The 20,270-nt window shown below is 41.1% G+C and overlaps 1 protein-coding gene across 1 annotated transcript in view; it reads left to right on the top strand.

Annotated features, from left to right (window-relative positions):
- Positions 1-20,270, top strand: part of ARHGEF4 (Rho guanine nucleotide exchange factor 4) — a 217,691-nt gene that overhangs the window by 4,307 nt on the left and 193,114 nt on the right. The window contains exon 2 of the mRNA XM_054206849.1: positions 10,490-10,525. Coding sequence (XP_054062824.1) covers positions 10,490-10,525 — 36 coding nt within the window. The remainder of the gene's footprint in view (positions 1-10,489; positions 10,526-20,270) is intronic.

The following is a 20,270-nucleotide window of genomic DNA, read 5'->3' as shown; positions in this document are numbered from 1 at the left end:
CAGATCTGTAATTTCTTGTCTGTGTGTGTACTTTTGAGTACTTGCTTCTAAGGAGCTTCCGACTGCTGTTGCTGCATAATGACTTGAACACTATGAACTTGCACATGCTGCATAAACCTACCAGAATGAATCCCAAATGAAAGATAAAAGTACCTATGGCATAAGGGCTTAATTCTCGTCTATGCAACTGATTTATTATTCTGTATTCACAGTCTTACTGTCCTTGACTCAGCTCATTGCCTCTCAAGGGGATAACAAATTCATTTGAGATTTTAAAAAAAAAAAATAAATTTTGATTTTTACTTCCAATTATGAACACTGTAGGGCTGGATTGTCTTTCTGTATGTAAGTGGTAAGGAAGCCTATTCAACAGTACGGGATGAATCCCTTTCAAGGGGAAAGAGGAGCCTGGTTTTCCTGTACTGTGAATGAATTTTCTAGCCATCAGGCTGTGATCACAAGGAAGTGTGGAGGCACTACCTGCCTGCTTTTGCCATCCATTTGAGGGGAAAAAAAGGATGCAGAGAGGCAATTTTTACTCTTTTCTTATTTGCTGTCTACTAAGAGATCTTCAGTGTGGCCCCTTTTGGAGACATCACTTAAGTATTATTCCATACCTTATTTCTCATCCCAGGATCTATAGATAACAGGTTGGAATCTAAAGACACAGGTAATTTCTTCAGGAAAGGGATCTCTCTTTGGATTCCAAATGACAACCCCTAAGAAAGCTGGCTAGTGAAGGGGAAAGGGGTTTCAGATACATCTTCTTGTCGCTATTTTTATAGTGGTTAGATACGATTGTTGCCTGCCAAACATGCTGTTACTCTATTTTTAATACTCTTCATGTACTCTGCTGAGAACACTTAGCTATTGTAAGTTTTAAGCACCAGAACGCTGGCCCTGGAAGACCCAATTTGAGGTTCCTGTCGCTTTTTTTAGTTTGTTCCCAACATAACTTACTACGGTCACAGAAAGATTTTGGCAGACGAGGGAGTTGAACCGTGATACACCGAGTGTGAGACAGGGGCTTAACCAGTGGACCATCTTTCCTGTCCTGTAATGGTAGGTGTCAGTTGGATCAAAAAATGAAAATACTGCAATGGGAGCTAGCTGGCTCCCTTCGCAATTATTTCCCAGCTACCTTAACGTAAGCATTTGTTGGAAATTACAAGATTACTTGATATGCTTACATGATCTTGCTGTGTCTGGAACTCCTCCCTAGTCACTCTTGAACGCTCGCCAATCTCGGTAAAATATCAGTGAGGTAGAAGTTACAGAGTTCACACCAGGGAGGCACAAGTAGGTAATCAGGGAGTGGAAACAGAGACTCAGTTAACGCTTCTCCTGAGGGAAAGGCTTCTGCATAAATTCATCCTTATTAAACATCAGAAACATTGTAAAAGGTTTCAATTTCCACACTGGAGAACTGCAGATCTGTAGGAAACAGGACTATGTTGGTTCAGCTGCTTGCAGAAATACATGTTTTCTCAGGAAAGTGTTTTTTATTTGGCTGTCAATGGAACTCCACTGAAGCTTACTGTTAGCCTTCAGTCCTCAGAGTAAAAGCCAAGATTTTTGAGAAGCGCAACTTGAGACAGCTAAAGAGGGATGTTTTTCAGGAAACTCTAAACATTCCCTCCCCCCTCCCCTTGGAACGCTGACTTTTTAAGCTGTCTCAGATGTGTCAGCCAGAATACTCGATCTCCTTCCACTTATTTGGTCAAAACTGCCGATGTTTTGTTTAGGGTCAAGCTGCTAGGGTGAACAGTCTGATTAGATACACTCTTAACCCCAAAAACATCATAAGCTGTTCCATGGGGCTTATTTTGTTCAGGGGAAGTATTTCTGATTGAGTTTTCCTTTAGTTTATGCCCAGGTTTTCTGGATTCATTTGGGCCAGAAATATTAAAGCAGCCTATTTTATATTGGAATAGTACTTACAGTACTGGGTAGGACCAAGTTCTGTAGCGAGACAAAGCAATGGAAATGGAAAACAGTGGAGGGAAAATAGGCATGTATTGTACCTGACAGCGTGCTTGGTTCAGAGTGGTTTTGCATTCTGGGCAGAGATTCAGTTCTTCATGGGCAGTGTAAATCATTCAGCATGTGCCAGGGAGTTTGACTTCTGCCTTTCTCCACTCCAAAAAGCCAAGAATTGAAATTTTTCCAGTATCTTTATTATTCATCAAGCCATTTGCTGGATCCAGCCCTGAGCTACGGCCAGCATGTTCAGAGAGCGCAGGCTGTGAAAGAGTGATATGCAGAACAATTCTGAAACATTCTTTATAAAGCCCGGGGAATGATCGCTGGAAAAGCCAGCCATACTCCTTTTTTACAACCTCATTCTCTTAAAATTACCACGTCTTAATTTGTGCAGGGGAATGTATGTTTATGTTCAGAAGCTGCTTTTCTGTGACACTGTCTTTCTCAACTATCACCGTTCTCAAAAACGCTATCAATCAAAGCTGTATTATTTTCTTTATGTTATTAATTTAAGACCAGTTCCTGCAATGAACCTGCAGACTTCTGCAGAACCGGAGCTTGTGAATCAGGGCAAAACTTTGTTTCTGAATTGTGACTTTACGATTAGGTTAAAAAAAAAAAATAAAAATTGACTGAAATCCTGCATGACTAGTTGAGTACACAGGGTGGATTAAGAACCTGTAAATAGATGACTGAGAACAAATTACTTCTTGTGCACGCTGGAATATTTGATGTTCTTCCTAGAAAGTTTTTCATTATTACAGACATCTAAGAAGGTGCTGTATTTTTTTTCTCCTCCTGGTATTTTCCGTTGGAAGAAAAGCAGAGCTGGTGTTGGACAGAAATAAAACCTCTCACTTGATGCTTCAAGTATGGCACTCCAAGTGTAATTATTTACAGAACTGGATGAAAAGTGGCAAATACTGAAGAATTTGTGGTGTAACAGCTGCATAATAAAAGCAACCCTTGAATAAGACGTTGCCAGATAACACAATATATAAATAACCAGAAAAATGCTTGGGCAGGGTAGTTTTAAAAGTCAGCTAGATCAGTCTGCCATTCAGGAACAAGGAGCAAAATAAATTTGAACTTCCAAATATCAACAAATGTATTCTTTCTACACAGTTGACTCTGATTTATTTGGAAACTTGCATGTGCACTGAGGAAGCTTGTGTCTCAGTGTGAAAAGCTATTTTTTTGTAAGGCCATCAGCCTTCAATCATAGTACCCCAACACCTGTGAAAGTGATGCAGAATAATATGGATAATTAAAAATTTAAAAAAAAAAAAAAAAGGAAAGCAAGCTATCCCTTTGCTTTGAGTTTTAATATATATTACATTTTTTCCTTAGTCAAAAGCAGGTTTTGTTCTTTAACTCTCAGCTTTGTTTTTGGATGGAATCAGTGGCTTTAGTTGTAGATTAGAGAAAACAGTATAATTTGGATTATGGTCATTGTAAGTGAACTGTCATTTTGATTCCAGCAAAAGAAAATGGCAGGATAAACCTTGGTAGCTCAACTTTTGTGTCCTGATGCAATACATGAGATTGTAGTGTTGGGGTTTAGAGAACTTCCAGGTAATAGAGGAATCAAAAGAGAATTATTTACCATAGTTCAGGTGCAAGCTCTGAGCACAGACACAAGTTCACATTTCAAGAAATGTCTGTCCAGGTTCACCACTGCAAATTCTCCTATTCAAACTCTGCCAGCGGATACTGCTTCTGCCACAGGGGCAGTATACAGGATGTGAATCTGCTACCCTGAAGCACTGTTCTTAATGTCCAGATGTGTTAACATAAACTGAAGTCAGCGTTGCTGGTTTCTTCAGCCATTCCAGCTGGCTCTCCCCGTTAATATGTCAGACAAGGTCAGTATTACATCCACTTATATTGTACAGGTAATAGGAATCTATCCCTTGGACATAATCTGAAAAACTGGGCTAGTAAGTTGTGTTACGAAGTTAATTACTAAAATCTTATATACTGATTAATTATACACTATGGTGGCATTGTATGAACAAAAAATTAGCAGCATAAAAGGTACAGCTTTCTTTATACCTCCTTCTGTATTTTCTTCACCATTTCCTGTTAATTATATTAGATGTTATTCCCCATAAAGCAATATAAATGCCCTGTATTAATTACATGAAAGAGAATATCGTAGTCTTTGATACACTTTTTGTCTGTGTGTTGTTGCAGAGCTAAACTGAAAAGAATGGGGGGGGGTGGGGGTGGGACGGGACGGGACCTCCTAGTATTTGGAAACATTTTTAAAATGTTTCTCTGCTGCCAAAGCAGACAGATAGCTTTTGTGCTCAGACAGAAAGTTATGGGGTGGGGCAGGCAGAAGGGATTAATGCTGTTTCCATATGAATAAGTATGGGGGGGTTGGTATTATTTGCTATAATCCTATTAGCAAAATGGACAACCCTAGTACAGTTTGGTAGCCAGTCTCTCCCTGCTGGAAGAGAGACCAGGCCCTTAAGGTGTGGCGAGAAGCGCGTGGGTGATAAGCTAGAATGTGGAAGAAATATTAATGTCAATGCTTGGGAGAAAATAGCTTTCATAATGTTGGCAGTTAAAGTTTTGAAATTGGAATTTTTTTCCCTTAAAGTCCCAGCTCCTGGAGGCAAGTGACTGAATGAGGGTCTGATTTTTGGGAAGGGGGGAAAAAAAAAAAGTTTTCAGGTGCTGTAACTGCAGAGGAAAACTGAAATATCAGTTTGCAATGGGAAGTTCTCAAACAATGAATCTTTCATCCTTGGAATCGTCAATGATCTTGCAAGTGTTTCAGAGCTTGGACCAATTTGTAAAAGGTGCTGATTGTAATAGCTGCTGGACTGACTTTTGTTCTTTGCTTAGTCCAAGTAAAAAATGTAAATGGCACGAGTATAGCAGTGTTCAACTGAAAAGTACAGGCTTTCATTGCACGTCCCACATAAATAACTAGCCAGGATGCCCAGTGGAGAGTGCAGGGGGACTGACATCAGCAAAATGCATTGGAAGCAGGAGAAAGCCTCAAAAAAAAAAAAAAGTAAAAAATTGCATTTAATCTGTTGGAAACAGGCAAAGGCTCCCAGAGCAAATCTGCACACAAGATGTCCTGGGAACTTTAGTGGTCACAAACGGTGGAATGTTTCACGTTGTCCAGAAAACCTGGATGAGCCACTCTCCTGAGGAGAAGACAACCGCCTGTTGAATTAGAATCATAGAATCATAGAATTGCTGAGGTTGGAAGGGACCTTTAAGATCATTGAGTCCAACCTTTAACCTACCCTGACAAAAGCCACTTCTAAACCATGTCCCTAAGTGCCCCATCTACCCTTTTTTCTTGCAGCACATCAGTGCACTTTAGGAAGTGTCTTAGCTTGAGTAGCTTTTTGTTAGAGAGGCAAGGATGACAACACATGGTAGCAATAATTAAAAAAAAAAAGTAATCTCAGTGTGATCTGACGATATTTCTGATCTTACTGAAACTAGGGCTCTGCAAACATCTTTGTATGCAGTGGGATGCACAATGAAACAGGTCAAGGTGTGGACATATTTGAAAACCTCATCTCTCTCCTGCTAGCCCTGGTTAATTTTCACTTCCATGGAAGCACCTTGTTTCAGAGCACAGTCCCATAAACAGTGCAGAAACAGGTGTGGATGTTGGTCAGCTGGAATTTCCTTGTGCTGCCGTTGCCACAAGAGCACGCAGCTGTACTCTGCCACATTCTCATTAGCTGTCAGAAAGTCTTTCTGAGAAAACCAAACCTACCTAAACAAGGTCAGGACCTGTGTTGTAAAATATACACCAAATATGAAAAGATTCAGGGAACATTCTGTTAAATTGTCAGAGAGAAATCATTGTTTCAGTAGATCAAAGGAGAAACCTCAGTGACTCGTTGTTGTTTACATGTTGTGTTTCATCCTGCTGTCACTTTGCTCTTCCCTTGAGCAACAGCAGGAGTGGATTGTCATCAGATGAAAAAGAAAAGGTTAGAGACAGGAGGTATTTTTACTTGCCAGTTCTTCAGGTTAAGTGTAAAACTCAAAAAGTGGCTATGCAACGGGTTATAGAAGTGTGCAGAATCAAAAATATATTTTTCAGGACTCCAGTAACTTAGTTTGTTTTCAAATATGCAGTCCTTGGTGATGTGAAATGGTTTAGAAGAAGATAATAGTGAGGGTTTTTTTTCTGGTTTGGTTTGTTTTTTTTTTTTTTAGTTTTCAGAATATCAGTGAGGTTTGTGTAAACTAATTTTTGAAATGGTTTAATACTGCCACTACAAAAATGGTAATTCTTTGCAAAAAATAGGGAGTTACATAAAAAAAAAGAGCTGGCAATTCAAACAGCTTGAAAATGAGCATGGAGAAAAGTGGATAGTGTTGGAGGCTATTCTAGGACAAGTTTCGTTAAGCTTCATTGTTCAGGGATAAACTGATTTTGCTTTAAATTGAATCCTATTTATTTAAACAGTTCAAGCTTCAAGAGTTGAACAGATGGTTCAGTCTTCAGTCTGCTGCCTTCTTATCTTTACAAACTGCTTTGCAGTTTATCTTAAAGCTCCCCAGGCCTGCAGTGCTTGTTCTGAGACAGAGCTTTGAAGTTTCTTAAAAATGGATGCCAAAACTGAGGAGAGATACCACATTGAGAAGAACATGGACTCATCCAAAAAAACCCAGTGGAGCACTTGCTACTGGGAAGATTCAAAGCTGCCATAACTGCCATTCAAAGCTGCCATGGTGAATAGCAAAGGGCTATATATAGCAGACTAATAAATAAAGGCACATAATGGAATCTGTGAATCTAAAATTGGAGTTACTACTGCTGACAGGACCATGATTACTTTTCAAAGTCCTTCTATATTATTTTATGACTTTTCTTAAAAATCAAAAGTAACTTTTCATTTGGCCTTGGAAAAGCTTTAAGAATATATCGTTATCATTACTTAGGTAAGATTTTTGGGATGGAGGGATTTTACTCCTGTGAGTGAAAGAACTATGCATAGCCTAAAGTGTTTCTGTAGCTGGGGATTTTCTTCCTCGTCTTAAAGATCATAGTTTCTGTGAAGCTGATAAGGTAGCAGAAGTCCTTAGACATATAGAAAGGGGAATCTGGGAAAGTGTGTATGAGGAATGGGGTTTGGGATCACTGTGTAAAATACAGCACCAATTATTTTTTTTATAAGGCATCCGTGTCGGAGATGGACAAAATGTCTTAAGGCAGAATCTTCAACTTGAAAGTACTATTTTACTTTTTCATTTCCAATGCAAAGTTCAGGGCAAGTTCAATAAAGTTCGTGAACCCTTCAGCAACAGTTGGCTAAGTTTCAAGCAAGCCTGGAATGTTATATCGGTTTGGGTGCAAATCAGGATGGGTTTGATCCCAAGCCACTTGAAACACAGCACTTGGGGCTGCATGCAGCTTTGTATTTCAGCCTTCGTTGCGGCCCAGACCTAGACTTGCCCAGAGTGAAGCTTTTGCTTAAAGCCCCGTGAATGGAGCCTGCTGTACTTTTCCCCAATTCAGTACTCGCAGAGAACTTGTGGCTGTGGCATCTTAGTACTGCACAGAAATGGTGAGCATTGAATAGTTGTCTTGGGTGGATGACTTGGGTTCCAGTTCAACTAGATGGTCCTTATAGACACGTCCATATGTCTAAACTGCAGAACTGATGAGGCAACATGTGGGTCTCATCCAGTTTTACACAGGTAGTTTTGTTCAGAACCAACTCACTCTTGGGGCTGCACTAAGGCTCTGGAGAAAGCCAAACTAATTCCAGGGGTGCACGTTGGCACTTTTCCTAAGCATTACATCTGGTTTAATTAGTCCAAAGGAATTTTTAAAAAAATGAGTCCTTAAAGACTTTTTGACCTCTAGAAGTAGATTCCTTCACATAAGTCTAAAAGGTTTCTCAGTTCTGTTCTTTGTAGCGCAAGGTCTGCGGAAAATTTCTTGCAGAAGCCACATGTTGGTTCCTGCAGCTCTCATGGATTTCTTTGAGCCAGTAGTCACCGTATGACTGCCTGCCACGATGGCAGGGTCAAACCCTAGACAATGCAAAATGAGCAAATGATGGTCCTTTCTTTGTAAAAGACTTTGGCATCTGTGGAGTTGAATAACTAGTTGAATGATGGTCCTTTCTTTGTAAAAGACTTTGGCATCTGTGGAGCTGAATAACTAATGTTATTAAAAAATATTAATATAATAAATTATTTTTATAAATGCTGGGAGGACTTATACTGTTATGGAGTGACTATATTTTGCTGCAAAGTAGTATTGTTATTATTTTACTACATTGGGTATTCTTTCCTCTTAGTTACACTGAATTGCACAACTTTGAAACTCCAGCTGAGCAAGTCTCCAACACTTCTGAATTTTCATGGAATAACCATGCCTTGGCTGGGAGTCTTCTGATGGCGTAATGTCTATCTGTGTCCTTTGCTGGCTTTATTTCATCTCTGTGAAGGGCAAGTTCATGAATAAGATGATTGGGGAATAAATACAAGCACCTTTTAAATAATAACATTAGGAGTAAGTCCATGGCTCATATGGCAAGGTTTTCAAAGGTTGCTATGTAATCACTTCCTTCAGAGCCAGCTTCTGTTAGAGAATTCCTGGGATATGCTCTGTATGTAACATGCTAAACCCTGGGGCCCACATGAGGCAGGGTTTTTGGCTCTGGATTTCTAGTGAGAAATGGGCAGGTTACTTTCCCTGTCACTCAGACACAGTCGTGACTAGCTGCTCCCCAATACCTCATGGCTGTTGTCACCTGAGCAGTGAGTAAGGCAACATGTGTATGTCCAGTCCTTTCTAGAGGAAGGAGCTTTAGCTGTAATTACTCATCTGTAAACACTTGTCAAGTAACACAAGCCCCACAGTTTTTACCTTTATGTCGCAAGTGTTTAGAAAAGAACTGTCTGAACTTTTCCTTTTATGGTCTCTAGCAGAGGCATAATTGACAATAGTAGGGGAAAACTTGGGAAAAACAGTAATATTTTTTTTAAAAGTGGGATTTCATGGTTTATAAGTCTTTCTGTTTGCTGTTAAACTGTCCAAATGCTGCCTTGATGCATGCACTTTGAAACTGTTTTGTTCCATTGTCCACAGTGAAATCTAACATTTAAAACAATTTGACATTGTTGACTGCCATTTTTAGTGTATTTCAATATACCTCACATTTTATTATCTCTTTTTGCTTCCAAATAATTACTTCTATTAAAACCCAAACAAACCTAAGCTTGTGATTTTTGCAGCAGAATAAGTTATATGTGCATACAGGTAATACAAAATAGAATTTGCTGCAAAACTCTGTCTCTCCACCAGCCCCTGTGTTCACCTTTGCTTGCTACCTCTGTCTGTGCTCCTCTTCCCAGACCAGTCTCAGCTTCCAGCTCTCGAATGCCTCCCTCCCCTGCCCATCTGGGTGGTGGTTATCTGAGGATTATTTTTTTTCAGGTTCTTTTCAAACGCAAATACTTCTAAACAGGTTGTGGATTATACAGTTCTGATGGCAGATTCTGGTCGTCTGACAGCACAGCTCTCAGCAGAAGCGTTATATTCCTGCTGGACTTTATTACATCCAAGGCAGTGTTAGTGGGAGCAGTAAATGTTTGCAAGATAAACAGAATTTCTTCTCGGAGGCAAAATGACTTGCACCATACACTGGCAATCACACTAAGCTAATCTGCTAAGCAATAAACAATTTAGGACTTATTTATGATCTGACACTATAATTTCCTAACACTCCCAAGTAAGGGAGTTACGCCTGACTTAGATCACTGTGAAGTCAGAGCATGGTTGAGCCATTTATATAAAGTTAGCCTGAGAGCTTTGTTTTACAAAAATTCTTCTGAGTTCCCATCCAGATTGAGGTTTTCATGTGGTAGCACTGTATAAACATGATTCATTTTTTAGAGAGTTTGTAATCTTAAAGGGTAGGTGAAAGGATTAAGGCATACAAAATAACTGGGATACTGCTAGGCAGGCATTTTATTAGTGCCTTTTTTTGCAGCGTGTGTATATAAAGCCGCCTCTCCTGCTTCTTATGCTGAACTCCTCTCTAAGTAACTGTTAGATTTTCCTTTTCTGTTTTAACTGTTAGCTTTTCCCTCTCTTCATTTAACCCACCCTCTCAGAAAGAGTCCTGAATACATAGAAAGCTTTTGCAATGTGCCCTGAAGCATGTATACTGATGAAGCACATACAATGTAATTATGGGTAGCACAATGCAACATCATGAAGTGCCTTTGTTTACGGCTTCTCTATCATGAGAGTATAATGAACGGATTCACTGAGGAAATGCAAAAGCAGATGCCTTTGGCTGGCTCCTGTTGTTCTCTTTTTGGCAAAGACAGAGGGACGAATCTACCCTGGGACAGCCTCACTGAAGTCGGATGAGTTACACCAGGCAGGAACTGGAACTTTTTTCTTTTCTTCTTTTTTTTTTTTTTTTTTTTCTTTAAAGAGCACAGTTTCCAGATCTCTTTCCCCTGACTGTCACAATTTCTCTTTCCACAGAAAGCCTATGAGAAAAGACTCTCAGCTTCTAAAAAGGTAGGATAACCTTTTAGTCACTAATAGCTAATTTCCTCAACAGTTTAAACTCTGTGGGTGTCTACCAATGCCTGTAATCATAAAATTATTATCTAACTATTTATAGAAAAAGTAAAGATACTAAAATAGTATGTATTGAATGGAAGAGTAGGAACAGAGAGTACTGTGAGAGGGGTGGAGTACTAACACACAGCTGTGCTGCTTCAAGTGCATGACATATGCTTAGAGCCTAGGTATCTAGCCTAGGTATCGGTGTACGGTATCACCTTGAAGTGTATAAACACACTCTGAGGTGTAACGTTGGACGAAGCTTCTGAGGGCAGATGTCTGTGAAAGCGTCACGTTTCACGTGTCTCTGAAAAGGGAAGAGGAACCTGCAGCAACTCCTAGTATCATGCATATTTGCAAGTGATAATCTTTAAAACAAGTTTATTAGGGCAAACCTGGGATTGCGTTTCATAGCACGGTATAATAGTTAGAAGGACTGCTGATGCTATGTGCTTGCTAGTGCTGTGGCCATACTTTTTGGGTTTTTTCCTCTATTGAGGGCCTGAATGGTGCCTCTCATATAAAACCTGCCATTTACAATTTGCCTTTTGCTGAGGCCTCCTTTGTGTTCACACAAGGCAGCTGGCAGGAGTGCTGACCTCCCCGGAGCAGAGACTTGCCAATGCTAGCTAATCAATATTCAGTAGAGTCGGCTGCTCATTAGGGAGCCATTGATTATCTCTGCAAGGTTACTCCCACTGTGTGTGTTTGTGTCATTTTTCAGTCTCTTCACTTTACCACCCCCTCAACCCCCCATTCCAGGCTCTCAAGAGGACAGAGTACTGGTATGGAAATGAGGTTCCCTTTCAGCATCTGAATAGTTTGACGTCAGATGTCAAAACAGGCTTTGGAAAGAAGGTAGTTTCCTCACTGTCCAATTTTTGTTTATATCAGGTTTGTACTTTTAATTTCTGGGATATTTCTCATTATTGCAAGCTGTGGCATTTGAAGTGTTTGTTGCATTTGACTTAACTAGGTTGCATTAATTACACTGGGCCTTGGTCTCCTGTAAAAATGCACATCTTTTATACAACTGTAGCTGACCTGTCTGACCTCTTGCTCAGAAGACGAGAGCCACGGTTTCATATTCCATGCTATTTACAAGCAAATGGACAGAGGCTCACAGAGAAATAAAAGCATGGCGCTCATATGCTGGTGTGTTCTGCTCGGAATATACCCACATATAGTACACAGTCAATTCCTCTTGTCTTAACTCAAGACTGAAGGCCAGTGAGGCTTGTGTGGGACAATACCTGCCCATTACTCTCAAGTCAGTCTGGCAAAAACCATAACAAAGTCTTTCCTTTTAAATGTGAATTGTCCACTTAAGGGTGTATTCAGTCATCAACACAGCAGTAGAGAACTGTGACACAAATATGCAAGTTGAAACGCTCAAATGTATTAGGAGTGATAGAGTGGATGCTAGATACCTAGGCTGATACAAAAGACCAGAGCAATTTTTTGGGTTAGTTTTATTGTAAATATGGCATTAACAATCACAGCAGAGATTACAGGTCAAAAAGGCAAAGTCGTAGGTCTCAAAGAGGGGGGAGCAGGAAGCTGGAGCTAAGAGGCAGCTGGGTAAAAGAAGGGCAGTTGGCAGACAATGCAATACTTATCTCCATTAAACTACTCAGTTCAAGTTCGTACCCTCTCGAAAGAGCAGAAACTGCACTGTGCTGTGACCATCTACCTCATGGAGTGACTCTATAGTTGAACTTGCAGTTGATGGATAGTAATTCAGTGTCCAACTTTCTGTTTATAATAAGGGGATTGAAAGTCAATAGCACTCAAGATTTATCCTGCTTGTCTCTTCTTGGCTTGGATTTAAGGCATCGCTAAATTCAAGCTAGATGCTTCTGTCTGAATGGGAGTAGAGTCAACAATGCAAGTCAAAGCACAGTGGGAGTTATTAACTCAGTGAAGGTGAGCATCTTTTCTTCTCCTGCCCTTAGTACTGAAAGAGTAGCTGTTGCTGGAGGGAGAGAAGACCTGCTGTCTGCTTCTGATTTTATACGAAGTGCTGTATTACTAGGGAATAGAAAGCCAGAAAACGCATTAATGCCGTGGGACTCCTGTAGTGGATGGCAGTATTCACTACTGATGGAACAAAGCATAGAATCATAGAAAGGTTAGAGTTGGGACACTGAAGATCACCTAGTTCCAACCCCCTGCCCTGGGCAGGGACACCTCCCACTGGACCAGGCTGCTCAAAGCCCCATCCAGCCTGGCCTTGAGCACCTCCAGGGATGGGGCAGCCACAGCTTCCCCGGGCAACCTGTTCCAGTGCCTCACCACCCTCAGAGTAAAGAATTTCTTCCTGATATCTAATGTAAATTTCCCCTCTTTCAGTTTAAAACCGTCACCCCTCGTCCTATCACTACAGAGCCTACCTGGTTAGCACCTTGTACTGGTGTATCTTGGTACGTCTCACAGAGTGGTCTGTGGTTTGTCAGGTGCTGATGATTTAGCCCGTGTCTCCAAGTGCTAGTTCAGAACCCAGCTCTGTGACCATCGCCAGCAATTTGATCTTGTACAGTCATTAGCACATACCAGAGGGATGATGACAGGGATGTGAAAAATGGCAAGCTGGCATTAACTGGGGTTTGTTTAGCCAGGGGGGTTTCCTGTCAGCTCCTTGTCTTCCTGATGGAGGCATGTGACACAATGGATCTGTCTGACTGCCAAGAGAAGGTTTAGTGAAGCGTGAATCAGGAGTTAAAGTGGACAACGGAGAGACAGTTCCTCAGCTGACAGAGAGGGAGCTGTCCCTGGCATGGAGAAGAGAGTCTCCACATGCCATCCTGTTTGTCAGGAAGTACTTCCTTTCTGGTGTCTGTTGTCAGCCTGGTGGCATTGATAGTGACATTGAATTGTTTTGGCTATTTTCTGCAAAAAAGGCTGTGTTGCTACTCAAGGGAGAGAATCCCTGAAATACAGTTTTGTAATAAGCTCGGAACAGACATTGTTTATATCCAGTTTGGCTTTCTGCTGTCTTTAACACATCTGAGATGTATTTAAAGGATGAGGTGAAAGACTAATGTTATGCCTTGGTCAGAGAATATGATCAGTGTATTTATTGCAAAGGAAAGCTTAACAAAGAGCATACTGTTCCCATTTCTCTATTAGGCAGAACTCTTCCTGTCCCATTTATATTGACATTACCGTGTAGTAATCATTGCAGTCCTAGAGGGAAATACTGAATTGTATGTATTTCTAGCTGTTGCAGCAGGTGGAGTAAAGTAAGTTAGTATGTTGGGACCAAACACCTCACACCAATCGCCAGCAAATTTATCTGATGCAGCATGAACATCTGTCGTCTGTATCTCCTTTTCTTAGTGTTTATACCACTTGTACTTTGGGATGTAGTAAGTTCTTAGGGAAGCAGAGTCCTCCCAGGGGTGCAGTGACAGCCAGTGGGTTACAGAGCAGTGACGTCTTGGTGAAACACTGTATGAAAAACCTCCAAGAAGACACAAAATGTCTCTGAAGCCATCTTATGTGTTTGGCAAGTGAAATTTAACCACTGAGTACATTCACATTTTTCCTTCTGGATTTTCATTATGCAGATTATGCCTTCTAGCTGCACAATGACATTTAAAGTAATAGAAAAGAAAGATCTCATATAAATAATGATGTCCTGAGTATGTATTATGTTGAATATGAGAAGCCTGCATTTGTTTCAAGCGTGTTTTTTAGTGGAGAAAGAGTATGGGTTTCTCTTGGCAGCAAACATGGAAGGAGATACAGAGATCAACTGTACAAAGACTTTTTGTTAAATGTCATATGTCATTGTGGTCATGCAGTCAAAATAACTGTAGGACTGACCTCCACAAGTGGCGGGTGCAGAGGATGAGTTCTCTTATTTGCAGCTTAGCAAATGAAATATCCTTTGGAATTCATAAGTATAGAATAAAATTTTGAAAGATCAAGAAGTCTTTTGTTGACAATGTTATTCTTGCATTTTTGAAAATCCCTCCCTTAAGGAACATAGATGTGAAGTAATGGCTGATATTTTGGACTATGCAGATTCTTGGAGCAAATGTGGGTCCTGTGGCTAACAGTACAGACTTTTGGTGTGGGTCTGAACCAGTGAGTCTATTCAGATTGGAGATAGCTATGATCACTGGACACACACGGACCTCATTTTATTAGGGGACTCCACAAAAAATCTCAATATACTACCGCCTGCAAGTAATAGAACTCCAGCATCCAGAAATGTGCGGGAGGCCATGCAGACTTTAGTAGCAGGTGTGTCAGTTCAGATGCTGCTGTGTACTTATCTGTAAAATGACTGTCCAGAAAGTATTTTCAGTAATCCTTGCCTCCAGGCAGCGGTCTATGTGAATTGTCTGTCAAAAGTCAGCATTTCACATTACAAATGAAATATATTTCTATCAGATAGAGGTGAGCTCTTACCCTGCATCATCGAACACTGTCTTCTGTTTGGTTTTTTTTGGTTTGTTTTTTTTTTGTCTTTGTTTAAATACCAGTAAAAAGGCCTGCTAAGTAATCGGTCTTGTGTGTTTGTTACCTGAATTATGATTACGAAGGTACTACAGATCTCTATTGCCTTCTGTGTTGGAGTTGTGCTGAGTATTTTCTCCTGAATTGATGAAGCGTAGTGTCGGTTATTCTCTGTTTGCTGGCAGAGCAAGCTCTGAAAGCAAAGACAGAATATGGATTCATTTGTCTGCAGTTAGAACTTGCTTTCATTCTGGTACTTCAAAGGCTGTTGGAGAAAGAGTTCATTGGTGATATGTGTTTGTTAGTACATGACAGCTGAAATTGTTGCATACAATGATTATACTTCTCAGATACTTGCTCTGCAGTCTAGAGAATGAGTTTCTGATTGGAAAAGCTTAATTTAAACATGGAATTGGTATGTAATAAATTCACCATTAGCTTTCTAGTAACTTGTATTAACTTTTAATGTAAAAAAGGACTTAGAAGATGACAATGTCCTTTGCAAAGAAGGAAAACAGAATGCTAGAAAATGTTTTGTTACTTTGCAAACGCTTAAGATTTTTTATGGTAAAGAACAAAACCCAAAAGAGCTTGGAGGAGGAGACCTTTCAGGAGAACACATAATTTACAGAGAGTCAGGACAGCATTATCTTTTCCTTTAAATATGCCTGTACTTTTTTTTTCATAGAACTTTTTTTTTGGTATAGAACTTATCACCATGGTGTTTGAATGCCGCCTTCATGAATTCAGTCTTCCAGTATCTTTTGTGATGTAGCAAAAGGAGACTGAGGGTTGGATACAGTGAATTATTTGCTCGGGGTCATTCAGAACGTCTGAGACAGAGCAAGGAACTGAATGCAGATAACCTAACACTCGTATAATGTCTATCCTTTTTTATTTTAGGAATTAATGAATCCCAAAGATCGAAAGCAACCCACAATATTATTTCCTATAACTATTTTCAGTTTAGATTGACTCAAACCCAGGCTTTTCCTTGGCATCTGTTTAAAGTAGTAGATATAAGGCAGATGTATTCAACAGTAAGCCCCTGTTTACAGCATGACATTTAGGCTTGCATCACTGTAGCTTCTTTTTTTGTTGTAACTGTTTCTGTGCAGTGTCTTCTTTGCTTGCCTGGTGCAGAGCATTACTTCCTATGGAAGCTGGCGTGTAAACCCCTGGGCTCACAGTCAATAAGGACAAGGAGTTGGCCTGAGGAGAGCATGGAGCTACTTCCTTTATGTACGGCTGCTCTGGCTTTCTTCAGATGTTTGTGAAATGTTTCCCCCTGTTGCAGGTTATGCCAACAGTAGCTCCTATTCGTGGCGAACCTGGCCTAGCTCCTGCTAGCTCAGCAGGGCCGTAGAGTGCATTTTGGTATCTCCATTTTACATTAGTGTTGACATCTCCACTTGTGGCTATGCTAGGCACTATATAAAGAGCACTGGGATGCTCGTAAAGCTAATTCCACATGATAGATGCCTGCTTCTGGTGGTTGTTTTCTCGTTCTCTGGAGTTTGTAGCAAGACTCAGTTGTTCAGCAGTATGGAAGGCCTAACTTGTTTGTCTTCCCATCTCACTGTTCCTCAGTGAGGGCAAAGTTCATGGTTTAAAGACATCCCTTCTCTCAATGCAGTGCTAGCTTGAGATTCCGAAGTCCTTTGTTTCTTGTTGCCAGCACTCAGTTCCTGTCTTCTTTCAGGTGACAAAGTGAACAGGTCCCTGGGGAATTTGTGCTTCCATCAGGTGCTTTACCTGATCCAGTATGATTTCAAATCAGAATTTGTCCACTAGCTTTGGATATAGGTGGCAGGGTCCACTGCAAGGTAGGCTGTTGAGGAGTATGACTGCACTGTAGGTGGATCTTACAATTTCTACCTGTTGCCTCACTGACTCAAGATTATCAGCTTTAGTCTTCTTTTAAAATGAAGCTAAAATTAGTCTATGGTTTGCATTCAGGGAAGTGGAAACAATGAGGAATGGAATATTGGAAATGTCTTGGTTAGGTGAAATTGATGAATAATTTCATACCCACTCTTAGTTCCCTCTGGGGACTCTTAGGGCAGATTCAGGATCATAATTAAGATGCATATTCTGCAGGATATATTGCTTTCAATTGTTGTTATTTTCACCAGGTTTTCTTGGAGAACCATTTTGTGAGACTTCGGACTGTACACAGCATGTATGCGAAAGTATGCAAGGTACTTCTAATTATAAGGTGTATCTCCCCCCAGGCTGGGTGATGAAGGGATTAAGACCAGCCCTGCTGAGAAGGACTTGGGGGTACTGGTGGATGAAAAGCTGTACATGAGCCAGCAATGCACGCTTGCAGTCCAGAAAGCCAACCACATCCTGGTCTGCATCAAAAGCAGCATGGCCAGCAGGTTGAAGGAGGGGATTCTGTCCCTCTACTCCACGCTGGTGAGATCCCACCTGGAGTGCTGCATTCAGCTCTGGGGCCCTCAGCACAGGAAAGACATGGACCCGTTGGAACGGGTCCAGAGGAGGGCCACAAAAATGATTGGAGGGCTGGAGCACCTCTGCTGTGAGGACAGGCTGAGAGAGTTGGGGTTGTTCAGCCTGGAGAAGAGAAGGCTCTGGGGAGACCTTGCAGTGGCCTTCCTGTACTTGAAGGGGACTTGTAAGAAAGACGGGGCAGACTTTTTAGCAGGGCCTGTTGCAATAGGACAAGGGGTAATGGCTTTAAACTAAAAGAGGGTAGGTTTAGCTAGATACAGGGATGAAAGTTTTTACAATGAGGGTGGTGAAACACTGGACCAGGTTGCTCAGAAAGGTGGGAGCTGCCCCTGGAAACATTCTGGAAACATTCCACATCAGGTTGGACGGGACTCTGAGCAACCTGATCTAGTTGAAGACGTCCCTGCCCATTGCAGGGGACATTAGACTAGATGATCTTTAAAAGTCCCTTCCAACCCCAACTATTCTATGATCCTATAATAGGGAAAAACTGAGCTCAAACCTTGGAAGATGAAGTGCTAAAGCAACTTCCCAATGATGGCTTGACACTCACTAAAAGTGTTTGTGTTCAGAGTTTAGCAGGATTTTTTTCCACATAGGGTTGGAATACTTTTTATCAAAATCTGCATCCCTGGAGGCTATGGATGTGTTTCTGTCCATACGTGTACACCAGTCCATGGAAACTGCTGCCATCACATCTGTGAAAGGAGTGGGTTATTGGGAGTCCTAACTGTCCCAAAATAGGCAGTGAAAGAATGCAATTGTACCCAGTGTCAGAATGAATACTCTAACTCCTCAAATGGCAAAGGACCATCTTTTATAGTCATGAAGAATTTGAAGACTCACTTTTTAGTAAACTTTTAGCTTAATTCCTAAGGGATTGAGGCAATTGAGAGACCTTTGTCTGTCTCCCTGCGTGTAACTTTTGAAACTACTGGCAATTTTTAACCAAATTTAAAAGGGAGGTAGAAGTATCAAAGCTTCCTGCAAGCTTCATGAGCACTGGCAGTTGAGTATAAGAGGAACGTCCAAATTAGTGCTGTTACTGAGGGAGCTCTTCTAGTGTGTGTTTTTATTGACAAGCCCCATCCGGCCAGTCAGCATTTATTGACAGGGCAATGTGTAAGGAGTATGGGTGGGAACAGAGCTCATGTGCTGAGTAGAAGGTCTATTAGGGGACAAAAATCTGCAGGAAACCAGGCTTCATTGGTTCTGCCTCTTGGGGAGCAAGCTGTTGTTTAGCAGAGCACAGAGATGCTTCATAGATGCAAAACCTCAGTTACACTTTAGCTTTTGTCTTTTAGTGACAGAGTATAATGTGTAAAGATTCTTTCAACATTTGGACAGCAGAGCTGAACAAAAAGGAGACCATTATATGCAATATCTGTCAAGACTGCAGAATGGACTGTGCTAGCCTGCCAAATGCAAATGAGGCTTATCCATTCATTTAGTCCAAAAGAGAAAATGATATAATTTATTTGGTTCAATTAGTTTATTGTGACAAATAAACAAGAAGGAGAGGACCCCAAAATGGCAACTTCACTGAGCTTAAAGGCTGCGGAAATCATACTGCTCTGATGGTAAGCCTTATTTTACATTCTTGGCCCTAGATCTTCAAAGTGATTTATATGCTTTTTTTTTTTTTCCTTAAGTAGAGAATCTTGTAGAAGAATTGAGACCCAAGTCTCAATTATTTGCCTTAGACTTTTAAGACGAGGAACACTCATCTTGGTTGGACTGTGGATTGTTCTGAACCAGCCTGAGCTACCTGATTTAATCTCTGCTGTATTAAGTTTAGTCAAAGCACTAATGCAATTTTGTACATCTCTGTTATGAAGTAGAGACATTCCACATCTTTGTTTGCAAACTGATGGTCTGTACCCATGGGTGGGAGTGAAGGGACATGGGGAATGTGGAGCTGAAACGTGCTGGCTGGTTTCTAGCATACAAGTCCCAGGCACTTTGCAGAAACAGGCCACAAGGAAAGGGCTCAGCCACTCCTCTGCACTTTGGCTGAGTTTGTGAGATGCACCTGAGGTATTGATATGGCTCTGGGAAAAAGATAGGCAGGGGAAGCAGGCATGCCTTTGGTGGTGGTGTTAAGGTCGACCCTAACTGTCAGTGATGGACATGGTATGAAATAGTTGGAGCTCTCTGATTGAGCACCTCCAAAGCGGCAGGTTGGATGCCATTGTGGAGTGCTCTTGTGGCTGTTCTCTGTTGACAAGAGATGGCAGTCCCCTCTTGCTGTGGGGGTAGAGCAGCACACTGAAAATTACTGTGCCTGTACACCCATGGGCATGCTAGGAAATATTCAGCAAGATGATGGATCAGACTCAGTCTAGAGGTCAACAGACTACTACAAAAGTAAACTGTCATGAGTGACCCTCCCTCACAAGCTGGAGCTTTCTTGGCAAAGTAGCTGTGATTCCTGGCAAAGCCTCACGTCGCCACCAGCACTGTGTTATGGTTGGGCTCTCGGCGCAAAAACCTCTTGTACATCACATAGAGGTCGCAGACCTTCAGTACCTAAGGCTTGAAGCAGATGTCATTGTTACCCTTTCACTGCAAGTCTTAGTGACTTAGTTTAGAAAAAATAAAAACTGAGAAGGTTTGCAACCTTTGTCTCCCACAAATGTTTTTTAGAAAGGTAACAGACTACGTGGGTTGAAATAGGGTCCTTTCAGGAGCCTGATTTGGAGAGACTCTTGATGTTTGGTTCATCTTTCTCTTGCCCCTTAGGTGACACAGG

Source organism: Rissa tridactyla, chromosome 6, assembly GCF_028500815.1.
Source record: "Rissa tridactyla isolate bRisTri1 chromosome 6, bRisTri1.patW.cur.20221130, whole genome shotgun sequence".
In the NCBI taxonomy this organism is placed as follows: domain Eukaryota; kingdom Metazoa; phylum Chordata; class Aves; order Charadriiformes; family Laridae; genus Rissa; species Rissa tridactyla.
The sequence above is the reverse complement of the archived record's forward strand: the minus strand, read 5'-3'. Positions and strand labels throughout refer to the sequence as shown.